Raw genomic sequence first — 12,463 nt, forward strand, 5'->3', positions numbered from 1 at the left:
ATATATATATATATATATTAATTTTGAGAATTCTAAATCCTAATTGTATGATAGTACAGATATAAAAGAAGTGTTAGGATATACGGTTTTTAAAATAATAATAATAATAATAATAATAAAAATATTTTAGTTATTTTTTATAATAGGAATATTGTAATTATTTTTTATAAAAAATATTAATTTAAACTTTTTAAGGTGTAAATTATTGATTTTTTTGTCAAATTTAATTTTGATAAAAATAATACAATTTAATTAATTATATATATTAAATTTTAATTACTAAAAAATATTTTTAAAAAAAATACATTTTAAACGTTTTTATCTAAACGGCTCCTATTTAAGGATATAAAGCTTGGTTTCATTCAACGTTAAAATAGGAAGATATGTCAAAGTCTAAAATCTTTATTATTTAAGATATAAGATACGGAACAAAATTTTTTTCTCCAATATCCTCATGGTTTGGTTTATAGAAAATAATAAAATATACAAAAAAGATATGTCCTAAATGGCGGAACTTGAAGATAATTTTTGAGGGCCGACATATTAAATTTGAAATAAAAATAAAATACAAGGTAACTAAATTAGTATAGTATAAAATTTTAACCGACTAAACTAATCATACTCTTTGAGATTAATCTACTACTTCACTTTATAAAAGATTCAGAGGGGTCATAATTTTTCATTGTCCATAAGAAACTTTGCCAATATCTAGGATTGATACATTTTTTTTGTTTACTTTTTATCTATATATACCTATATATCTCATTTTCAAACATATATTTTTTTTTTTAATTTCTGTGATTATAACAAAATTTTCAAATATAATATTAAATATTGTAAAAGAAGTGTTGACTACAAAACATAATAATTTAGATGTTCAAATTATATATATATATATATAAAAAATTTTTTTTTTTCACTTTCTCACAAACCTAATTGCATTATTATAGCCTAACTTGGATCATTGCTCTTCATTATATATATCATATCACAATTAGTGCAACTATTAACCTCAAAGTCCTAAGCATTATTTTTTTTTTCCCCACCAACATGGCTAGCTCTTTTGTCCTTAAGATAATTTACTTGGCCATGATGATAATGTGCATAATGTTGGGTCAAATTTCATCACTTACACAAGGTGCTCCAACATGTGGCAAGATTCGAATCACATTAGCACCATGCCTTTCATACCTTAGGAGAAATGGTGATAGAGACTTGATCCCTAGAAAATGTTGTCATGGGGTTAAGAAGGTGAACCATGGAACCAAGAACAAACAAGATCGTCAATCTGTTTGCAAGTGCATCAAAAGAACAACTCAGAATGTTAAGGGTCTGAATCTTAAGAAGCTTGCTAATCTTCCTCAAAAGTGTGGAGTTAAATTGCCCTACAAGTTATCCCCTTCCATGGATTGCAACAAGTAATAATAAAACACTTATCACCACTATCATGCATTTTCATATTATATATATTCCCTATATTTTTACTGAAAATACACAGTTTATATAATTAGGAATATATATTTTTTCTTAGTGTCAATTGATAATATTCTTAATTGTTTATATTATTGAATAATTAGAGAATTAACTTTTTTTTTTTTACTTAATATCAGTTAATTTTTTAAAATTATCATTTTTTACTTTAAATATTTAAACACTAAATTTTAAATTTTAAATCCTATTTTTGTCCTAACTTTAAACCTTAGTCCCTAAGAAAATAACGTTTTAAAAAAAAATTTACAGTAAAGAAAAAAATTGGTATTAATGAATATACTAATTTTAGGTTCATTTTGATTGCCTAATGCAGGATTAACTGAGCTTGTAAGGAACTGTGCTTTTGGATTATGTTACTTTATTGAAGAAGTTGTGTATCCCTAAATTCCTAAATATAGACTACAAACTAAGATTTGAGATATTGATGAAAGATTCTACAATGTATTGTATCACTTGAAAGTAATAGTTGATAGAAATAAATTATTATACTTTCCATCCAATCTCCTTATCCCTCACCATAATAAGTGATAATACTTTAATTGCTTCTTCCTTTTCCCAAAATAAAAAGTTATTTGGAGGGCGTTATTTAAGCATGTAAAGCTTGGTGTCCATCCAACATTGAAATAGGAAGATATGTCATAATCTAAATTTTATTATTAATATAAGATACAGATGTTTCTTCAATGTCGTCCTCGTAGGTATATATATGTTGATGCACTGAAATATAAAATATTTAACACAGTAATTTAATTATTTTTGTTGACATAATAATATATAATTAAATATATTTATAAAATTATTTTTATACTATCAATATATTAAAATAAAATTTATATTGAAACATGCATATATACACTTATGTCATTGTAACAAAATTTTCAAATATAAATATTAACTATTGTAAAAGAGGTGTTGACGTAAAACAAATACAATAATTTAGATGTTTCAAATTATAGTAAAAAACATTTTCACTTTCTCATCAGAAACCGAATTTGCATTGTGTATGTGTGGTATAATATCTATATATACCCTAAGTTGGATAATTGCTCTTCATCATATCCATCATATATATCTCACAAGTAGTTCAAATATTAACCTATCTAAAAGTCCTACCATGGCTACCTCTATTAGTGTTGTTAAGGTTACATACTTGACCATGTTGATAATGTGCATAACTTTGGGTCAAATGACACAAGCTGTTGAATTATGTGGCAAGATTGATGCCACATTAGTACCATGCGTTGAATACCTGAGCAGAAACGAACATATAATCCCTCAAAGTTGTTGTGATGGGGTTAAGAACCTGAATGCTGGAGCCAAGAGCAAAGAAGATCGTCAATCCGTTTGCAACTGCATCAGAAGAATGACTAAGAATCTTAGGGGTCTGAAGCCTGACAAGCTTGCTAAACTTCCAGAACAATGTGGAGTTAAATTGCCCTACAAGTTATCCCCCTCCATGGATTGCACCGAGTAAGCTAAAAACACACGTTATATATATAATTGTTCATATTATTCTATTTATGGTGGTGTTACTCGTGAAAATGTCATCATGTTAAGATATTGACAGGTATTATGTTAAAAAATTCAGTTAAACATATTAAATCATATAACTTGTTAGAATATAATTATGATCAATTAACATCAATTAATATTATTTAGTATATCTGAATATTTATTATAGGAGATTACGTCTTTATTATTACGATTCTCTTAGCACCTATAAATATGCTTTTATATTGTATCATTTTAGACAACTTGAATACACTCAATAATACACAAATTCTTTCTCCAGTCTAGTATCTTATTTCTAACATAACTGTTGGCATTTATATTTTCGTATAAAGATATCTTTATGTGATTAATTATTTTATTTTATTTAGGATTACCAAATAAATAGTTAAGAGTAATTTTATCATTTGACAATAAAATATTATGTGTGTTATAATATTATGAACATACTAATCTTAGATTAATTTTGATTGGCAATTGCAGGGTTAACTGAGCTTATAGGGAGAAATGTGTCGCTGGCTTATATTACTTAGTTTGGTTGTGGTAGGAAAAATAATTTGGCAAAAGATCGAGAATGAAGAAGTTGCCTATCTCTAAATTTCTAAATATAGAATAAAAGTTAATTAGATGCAAGATATTGAGATATGTTATACGGTTTATTCTATCAGTTGAAAGTAATGAATGATATAAATAAATTGTTATACGTTGCATCTAATCTCCTTTAAACACGTGCTTTATTTACTCGTTGGCTTCTATGTACAAGTATGAATTTGAGTTCACAGAGAGCTTTAGCTCTTGGAACAGAATGCAGCAGAAGATCTTTATTACTTGATCAATTATGAAGTATTGAAGAATTAGAATTGTATCTTAATTACATAGCATTGTATGTGAAGACACCATATATTTATACCAACACTCTACTAACTAACTAATACAAATAACAAACACCTACTGATCTAACTAACTAATAACCAATTTCTGTTTTTTCTACTCCACGTCACTACTTCACGCAATATCACAATATCGATTAACCATCCTGATTCCTGGCATCCTTAACATTATAGAATTTGATTTTTTTTTTTTTTAGTTCTGAAGAATTGATTTTAATTTTCAATAATATTTGAAAGAGACAATCTAAATAGTCCAAAGTTATTTTTTTAGTATTCATTAATCACAGCTAAAATAATTGTATAACTTTAGATATAATGAATCTATAATTATATATGATAAAATAAATAAAATAATTTTAGTTATTATCTTTATAATATTATGGTTAATGTTATTTTCTAACCGTTAAAAATTCTAAAATTAACGATTACATAAATTTTAAGCATAATAAAAAATTTTTAGTCATACGCACACTCACAAACTAAGGATCCTTTTCTAGTTACCACCATCTATCTATTACCGGAAATCGAACCTTGGTATGTCTACTTATGAGGCAAACAGGTTTGGCACCCACGCTTATATGGTGATTTTTTTTTTTTATATTGTATATGATAAAATTTTTCTAGTTTTCTACTATGTCATTGGCTATGAGTTGCTGTATACGTATACGTATAGGAGGATTCGAATTCCAAATACTTATTTAAATGGACTAATACACTAACTATTAGATTAAATTAAATTGGTTTAAAATAATTTTTTTTTTTTGTTCATAGTATCTCCTAACCTAATTAGCTAAGGACTAAAAACCCTCGACATTTACTTAAGCGGACGAGTGAGTTGACCACTCGAATAAGCTAAGTTAGTTAAGATAAATTCTTTTGTTGGGTATTATATATAGTGAATTTTTTAGAGAGGTGAGTGTGAAAAGCGTAAGTTATGGTTAAAAAAATGTTAAGAAAAATCATATACTTCTCTTATAGACATTATTAGGCTTGAAAAAGTGGGCTGAAAGTCCAAATAAGACAAAAATGCAACCCAGACCAGCCCAAAATAACTCTTTTGACATCACGTAGAAGCATCTCTCGAAGCTCGTTTTGGTTGCAAATTTCAGCGCTCTAAATGTTCAAATTTTATTCTCAAAAATCAAACTGTAATGTAGTGGCTGCAAATGGCTTGTTCTGTTTTTGAGTACTGATGCTGGAAATTGATTTCAGTTTTTTTTTTTTTTTTTTTTTTTTTTTAAACGAATATTTTATGTAATTCAATGTAATTGTTTCTTTCAACTACTTCTTGTGTAGAAATTTCTTAGCTTGTTGTGATCTTTTAGCTTCTTGGAAGTAAACAAAAGATGAATCTGCAAACACAATTAAGATGATTATAATAAAGTGTAACATAGGATTTGTTATGTATATAGAAGGATGCAATTGGGTTGTATCTAATTCTTTGATGCAAATCAATAAATTCAAAACCAAGGAATCACCAACCCCCTTAGACTGAAAACGGAATTGTTTAGAATGAAGATCCCTTTTAAGTCATTAACAGTAATTTTCTACATTGTTATTTAATTTTAATTCAATGTTTATTATGCCGTAACGATTACGTACTATAAAGAAAAAGTTTTAGTAGTTAGTTTTGAAAAATTATTGTTACTATTGTTATTTAGTTTGATTTATTCAGCCTTTTATTTATTTATTTATTTATTTTTGAAATTCAACAAGAGTAAAACCACCATGTTATGACTATGATTTGGTGTGTGATTATGTTCGTAACAGAATGATGATTCTCAAGTAGACCTGTAGGGACTCTTGAAGGAGTAGAATACAGTGTGTTAATGGAGATTCTTTTGCTGGGTAGTAATTGAATTGACGGAGTCCATAGATATATTTGGACAATCATGAATAAAATTTAGCCTCACATCCATGAAGAATTATTTTGTTGGATATAACGTTATTTAACTTGGGTATTTTGGAAATTATGGTGATACTTATGCAGATATTCCTAGAAAGGGTGCAAGTGCAAATACTTATTTTTTTTTTATATTATATATGATAAATTTTTTTTTATTTTTTATGAGTTAATATTTAATTTGGTCTCTAAATTATACGTAAACTTTAATTTATATAAAATATTAATTGTTTTTTTAATTTTTAAATTTTACAAAGATGACTCACATAGTCACATTAATCCTAAAATAATTTCTAGCATAAAAAAAATTAATAAAGCGTGACAGTTAATTAAATGCTATCTTAAAAATTGTAAAACAAACGTAGTTAAAATAGTCTAAAATTGACGCCAAATCATTTGTTTAATAAAAATTTTTTTAATAAATATCACTTATAATGTTTTATTTAGATTATTAAAATGTCAAAATAAAAACGATATTATTTTATAAAATTTAACATAACATTCGACTCAAGATATTCTATTAATGTTTGTACTTCAAAAATTAACTTAGAAACTAATATAAATTACGCTTACAAAATTTAAAAGCTAAATAAAAGTCATTAAAATTTCAAGAACTAAATTAAAATTTGTGTAAAAATTAAAAAATGAATATTATGGTGTTTTTGAGATTGTACCTAACTTATCAAAAGAAGGCAAATAGATAATATTTAATAAATTTTAAATATTTTATTTTTTATTTTAAATATTTTATTTTTTATCTTTAAAAACAAATTAGACAATTTAGTCACCATAATTAAATTTGTTGCTTCTTCTCTTCCTATTTATCAAATGCAAGTGACTCTTTTTTCTACTTCGATTTGTCAAAAGATTGATTCTGTGCTTAGACAATTCTTGTGGAAGGAAAAGGTGGGGGAGCGATGCTTAAATTATGTCAAGTGGAGCAAAGTTGTCACTCCAAGAAAATATGGAGGCTTGGGAATTAGAGATACCTAGTGTGTAAATTTTGCTTTATTAGGAAAGCTTGTTTGGCAATTACTGCATAATAATGATAAGCTTTGGGTAATAATTATGTTGGCAAAATATTTATCTGGGAGGTCTTGCTTTTCATCCAGTTTTTCTAATAATGTTTCAAGCACTTGGCGAGCGATTTATAAGACAATAAAAAAGTTTCGTGATGGTTTTGATTGGTGTACAGGCAGGATGTCTCAATCCTTTTGGTATCATGCTTGGCGACCATGTGGAACGCTAGCTCCTTTGGTTCCTTTTGTGCACATCTCTGATTCTCACTTGAAGCTAGAAGATGTCTGGTACCATGGACATTGGCGGTGGGATATTCTTTGCACAATGATTCCGGAAGAAGTTAAACTTGATTTGATGCTCTTTGATCCTATCAAGCAGGCAGGAGATAAAACAGGTTGGTTTTGGACAAACTCAAATACTCTCACCTACTCGACTAAAAGCGGGTATGAATGGCTATTGAAGAAGAAATTTGGCTGGAACGATAATGAAAATTGGCTTTGGCTTTGGCGCTTGAGAATACCGGAGAAGATAAAGTGTCTGCTCTGGCTTTGTCTCAACAACGGAGTTCCCACAGTTAGTTACCGGTTTCAAAGAGGTCTTGCTACTTCTGATTTTTGCCAGCGATGTTATCTTTCTCTAGAGAATATTAACCACTGCTTTAGGACTTGCCAAAAAGCTCGTCAGATTTGGATTAGCTTAAATTTGGGAATGACCGCTGAGGACTCTAGTTTGGATTTTGTGTCTTGGATTCGTTCTAACCTCAACAAAAATGAGTTTCTCTTTGCAGCGGCCTTTTGGTGGATTTGGAGGGATAGGAACAATGACATCTTCCATCAAGATGATCCATGGAGTAAGGAGAAAATTGTTCACTTAGTTCAACATGCTGCTCGCGATTTCTCTAAGGTTGTTACCAACCAAAAACATATTATTCCTTCCTCTTTGCAATATAACTGGGAACCACCTCCAATGAATGTCTGTAAAGTGAACTGCGATGCAAGCGTTTTTGAAAATGGGCAATTAGCGGGCTTTGGATGTATTATTAGAGACAGCATGGGAATTTGGATGAAAGGTTGTTCTGCCAGTATACCTCTTTCTAGTGTTCTCTCTTGTGAGTTTCATGCTATTTGGAGAGGGCTTGTTATGGCTTGGGATTACGAGTGTAAAGAGGTCATATGTGAAACTGATAATCTTGATGCATTTCTTCTTGTTTCGCGAGGCACAACCAGCATGATTACGAATGACTCTGATCTGCTTGGCAAAATCAAAGAGATGCTTCAGCGCAATTGGACAGCTACTTTAGTGCTCATCCAGCATACAGCAAACAGAGCGGCTGATTTAATGGCTAAAACTGCTGCTTTAAACAAGCAGGTGTACCTAGAGTGGTTACAACCCCCTAATAATTTAGACATTATTATTAGAGAGGAGTGCTACTCTTTCTCTTATGTGTTTTTTCTTTGTGTTATGTTCAGTCACAAAAAAAAAAAAGTCACCATAATAAAAAACATCATAGAACTCACCAAATTAAAAAACCAAATTAAATAGTACCTCATTTTTTACGACATCAACTAACTCAACAACGGCGGGACTAAAATACCCTTATCCCACTTCTCAGTTCTCACACTTTCTTCTCTTCTCACTCCCTCTTCCAAGACACCGTCACTCATCATCATCATCGCCAGCCTCCCTCTGCCACCTTCCCTTCATCGTCGACCACCCCGCCGCTGAGAACCAGCGCCAGAACCAGAACCAGCGACGCACAACCAGCGCGGTGCAGCTCAGGAATCTGTACCACCATCGAAGAGCCCTAGCGGAAGCCGCTGTCTTGTCGCCGCCGCCAGGACCACCACAACCTCGTGGTTCGTGTGTCGCCGCTTTTGTGGCCTCGTCGTCTCCAGCTCAGTCAAGCAGAAGCAGCCAGCGACTCGCCCAGGTTCGTGCGTCATTGTCGTCTCTTCTTGTCCTTGCTATTGCTGTTGTTTGCTCGTCGACCTCGCCATCTCGCCTCCAGTGGCTGCTCGCCGCCGTGGTTAGTGATTGTGAGTCCCTGTTCCCTCTTTTCCAATTTTTCCGTTCACAGTTTCTTGCCTCCTTCTTCGCCCAATTAATTAATTTGCCAGTTTGCTATAATTTTAATAATAAAGTTGATTTAGGTTTTGAATTTTTGATAAGCTAATTAATTTTCTATTTTGCTGTTGCTGTGATTGTAATTATAAAGTTGATTTAGGTGTAGTTGTTGTTGTGATTGTTGCGGTTGCTGTTGCCGTTGTGCTGTGATTATTGCTGTTGCTGTTGCGGTTGATTTTTGGTGGGCTTCCTCATCGGAGGTGAAGTCGACGCCGAGGAGGGTAGTGGCGCTGGCGAGATGGGGTGATCCGATGGAGAACCACTGGAATTCGAAATGAGAAAGAAGAAATGGATGGGGAAGGGGAAAGGGAAAGGGGAATTGGGATTCTGTTCTTATTTCAGTCTGAGTCTCTCAGTCTCAAACGCTACCTTATAGTTTTTTTTTTTTTCTATTCAAAATTCAAAATTTTCTCCTAATCTGTTGTGTGTGCTTGTCATCGATTAGCTTAATATATTCTGTATAATTTTGAAATTGCCAATGTACTTAGGAAGCAAATTTTGATAAGTTATGGTTTAATTTAGTATTGGTTTTTCAAAAATCTAAACTATGCATACTGAATCCATCTAATGGTGCACTAGGTGTCTACTTCACTTGAGTTAGACTTTTAATTCTCAAGTTTCAGCTGCTATTTCATTTTCTTTTCAAATCATTCTTATCATAAGTTTATGTTATCTAGAACTTCTTGTATGTTCTGGCTTGAACTATTAAACAATCTTTACTTTAAGCTTCATATTTTGCAGATCTTGGTCTCTACAAGTGAGAGCTATGCCTCATAAAACTCGACCTATGACAGCACTTTTGGTGTTCACCGGACTGAATGCGGTGTTGTGTGCAACTATTACTCCAGTTTATGATTTTGTTTGCTTTCTACCCTACTGGGAAAGAAGGGTGAGAATTTTTTCTTTGTTTCTCTCAATTTTACTACTTGATCAGGAGCAAAAAATAATGAAACTTGGTTATCTAGAGAGTGATACAATCAGATTTTATGCTACTGATCTCTCTGCATCTCTTTGCTCATGATCTGCATTTTCTAAATCTTTTCCATGGATTGAAAGACATCCTTTTGAAGTTCTTGAATTCATAGCTGAATTGTACTTTATGGATGAACTATGTTCAATAATAAGCATTCTTGTATTGGCTTTCTAGAAACCGTCGAAACCTCAAGCAATTCAATATGGGATTTATCTTTCCCCCTGAAATAGTTTTGATGATTGGGAAATTTGGTGTTTGCAGAGGGAAAGGCGTCGGTTGGAGCGCGAAGCTTCTATGCTTACAGCTAACAATTCAAAATAACCATTGCATAGCAGGGTCTTCTTGGATTACCTGTTTGGAATAGGATTTTTCTTGTTTTCCCTTCATTTCATGATGTATTTTTTTCTTCTCTGATTGTATATTGCAATGCAAAATATTATCTTGAAGCTTAAGTCTAAAATCTTGGACCCCCACTTGGAAACCTTATTTGGAGGTCTCGGCACCATCATTTTCAAGACTTGATTGAGGTCTATACCAAAATGGCCAGTGCCTTCATATTTAGGTAAATTTTAAATTTGTTTGTCTTCTTTGAATGATGGAGTGAGATAGTTTGCATCTTAAATTAACATGAAAAACTCAAAATAAAATAGAAATTAAAATCTTGAAGTTAGGTAGTTAGGAATGAAGTATGAAGCTAGGATGCCAAAAATGTGTACTGAGATATTTGTTTAAAGCTATATTTAGAATATATCTCCAAGTTCATGAAAGTTTTGCAAAAAAAATATGTATTATCTATAATCAAGAAAATAACTTAAAAATAGAATATAGCGTGAAGATATTAAATTTAGAGGCCCTCTTAAATGAACATTATTAATAATTTACCACATCAAACACGCATTTTTTATTTTTGGGGAAGAAGGGAGATCAAGTTCGGATCGGGTTGGGATATGGGTGTTGTGTTCTGGTCTGGGCCGTTTTTGGCACCAGATACTAAAAAAAAAAAACACTTTGCACTGTTGCTAAATGCGTCTTGAGTGTCTCTTTCGTTAACTACTGATTACCTATGATGGATAGACACTGACACGGACACGAGACACGTCGACACGCGAATTTTAAAATCTTACATGACACGGGGACACGCATATATATAAAATATAAAGTATTTTTTAGATAAATCGTAATGATATTTTGATATTTTATTGATATTAAAATATAAATTAAAATTTTTGATTATGTTTAATATCTTATTTTAATTATATCAAGTATTTAAAATATTTTTTGTTTTAATAAATAATAATATATACTCTATATAAATTTATTTTAAAAATATATGTTAAGAATAAGACAGGACACGCTGACACGTGATGGTATTTAGATGTGTCCAGATGTATCCGGAGAAGAATTTTTTATTTTTTATTAAGACACGGTTAGACACAGCAGAAACGCGTGTCGGACGAGTGTCGTGTCCAAAATGTGTCCGACACGTGGACACGATAACTCAACAAAGTGTCCGTACTTCATAGCTGACTATCGAGTTAAATGGTGTTGCTCTTTCAGTTTTGCAATTATTTTTTTGGTTTTTGGCTGTTTGGACTTTGGATACATAAAAAAAATATTATTTTAGCAAAATATTTTTGTTGGTACAAAAAATATTCACATTTTTTTAAAACAGATATTTTATTAGGATACTTCATTAACAGGCTCATTAATTTTCATATGAGAAAGTAACGTGTGTTACTCAACGTTATGATGGTTTGAGGAGATAATGCAGTAATGTGACGGCGTTAGTTAGCTGAGGAGGGGCTAGTAATCGGACCGTCCGATTTCTTTGTTGGAGAAGGGGGTGCACAAATCGGACGGTCCGATTTGTGGGTGAGGGAAAAAGTCGTGCATAGTAATCGGACCGTCCGATTACATGGGGCTGAGATATTTTTGGTTAAGTTAACTGAAATCGGATGGTCCGATTTGCTGAATGCTAGAAATTTCGAATTTGAAAGTGATGAAAATCGGACGGTCCGATTTCAGGGCGTAGTAAAAGTTAACTGTAGGCATGCGGTCGGACCGTCCGATTTATGGTTTTATATATACCTCAACGTTACTCGAAGTCTCCATTTTTTGTTAGTCAATTTCTCTTCTGAAATCCCTTTAGTTCTTTCTTCTTCTTCTTCATTGTTTCGGCAGCAGCTTTCATGTTTATTGTTTGAAGATCCTATTTGCATCAAGTTTGAGAGTGTTTTCTGTGAGTACATCATAATGGATGATAGAGTATTGTTAAAGATTTATTATCATGGGCAGATTTTATTACAAACAGCTGAAGGTGTAAAATTTGTGTGTGAAAATCCATTGGATATTATTATTCCATTTACATTGTCGTTTGAAGAATTAAAAGGTGTAATTTGTGAGAAGATGGATTCTCAAATATGTAGGAGAATATCGTGCATTTTGTACAGGAACCCAGTATCTGTATTTGGTGGGTTCGTTCAGTTTCAAATCAAATATGTAACCGATGAAGCGAGCATGCAAGATATGTTTTCAGTGTACATGGAAACTCGC

At 31.4% G+C, this 12,463-nt stretch overlaps 1 protein-coding gene and 2 pseudogenes across 2 annotated transcripts; all 3 read left to right on the forward strand.

Annotated features, from left to right (window-relative positions):
* The first annotated feature begins 1,107 nt into the window (after positions 1-1,107).
* LOC107628508 (non-specific lipid-transfer protein 1 pseudogene) lies at positions 1,108-1,422 on the forward strand (annotated as a pseudogene).
* Positions 1,423-2,605: 1,183 nt separating this feature from the next.
* Positions 2,606-2,965, forward strand: LOC107627757 (non-specific lipid-transfer protein 1 pseudogene; annotated as a pseudogene).
* A 5,417-nt stretch (positions 2,966-8,382) lies between these two features.
* On the forward strand, positions 8,383-10,441 carry LOC107625867 (uncharacterized). Of its 2 annotated transcripts, none has more exons than XM_088505068.1 (3): positions 8,383-8,849; positions 9,679-9,826; positions 10,172-10,441. In XM_088505068.1, exons 2-3 carry the CDS (start codon positions 9,704-9,706, stop codon positions 10,229-10,231), a joined length of 183 nt encoding a protein of 60 aa, XP_088361194.1. In that variant the 5' UTR covers positions 8,383-8,849; positions 9,679-9,703; the 3' UTR covers positions 10,232-10,441. The 2 variants fall into 2 exon arrangements, with proteins under 2 accessions (XP_088361194.1, XP_088361195.1); XM_088505069.1 differs by having other exon boundaries at positions 8,383-8,839.
* The last annotated feature ends 2,022 nt before the right edge of the window (positions 10,442-12,463 follow it).

The sequence above is a fragment of the Arachis ipaensis genome, chromosome B2, assembly GCF_059453495.1.
Source record: "Arachis ipaensis isolate K30076 ecotype BB chromosome B2, ASM5945349v1, whole genome shotgun sequence".
Lineage (NCBI taxonomy): Eukaryota > Viridiplantae > Streptophyta > Magnoliopsida > Fabales > Fabaceae > Arachis > Arachis ipaensis.

What these genes read in the sequence shown, in the direction of transcription:
- LOC107625867 (XM_088505068.1), top strand. Translation starts at nt 9,704, where the DNA reads ATGCCTCATAAAACTCGACCTATGACAGCACTTTTGGTGTTCACCGGA. An exon ending in TACCCTACTGGGAAAGAAGG is followed by an intron (nt 9,827 to 10,171) that starts GTGAGAATTTTT and finishes TGGTGTTTGCAG; the next exon opens with AGGGAAAGGCGTCGGTTGGA.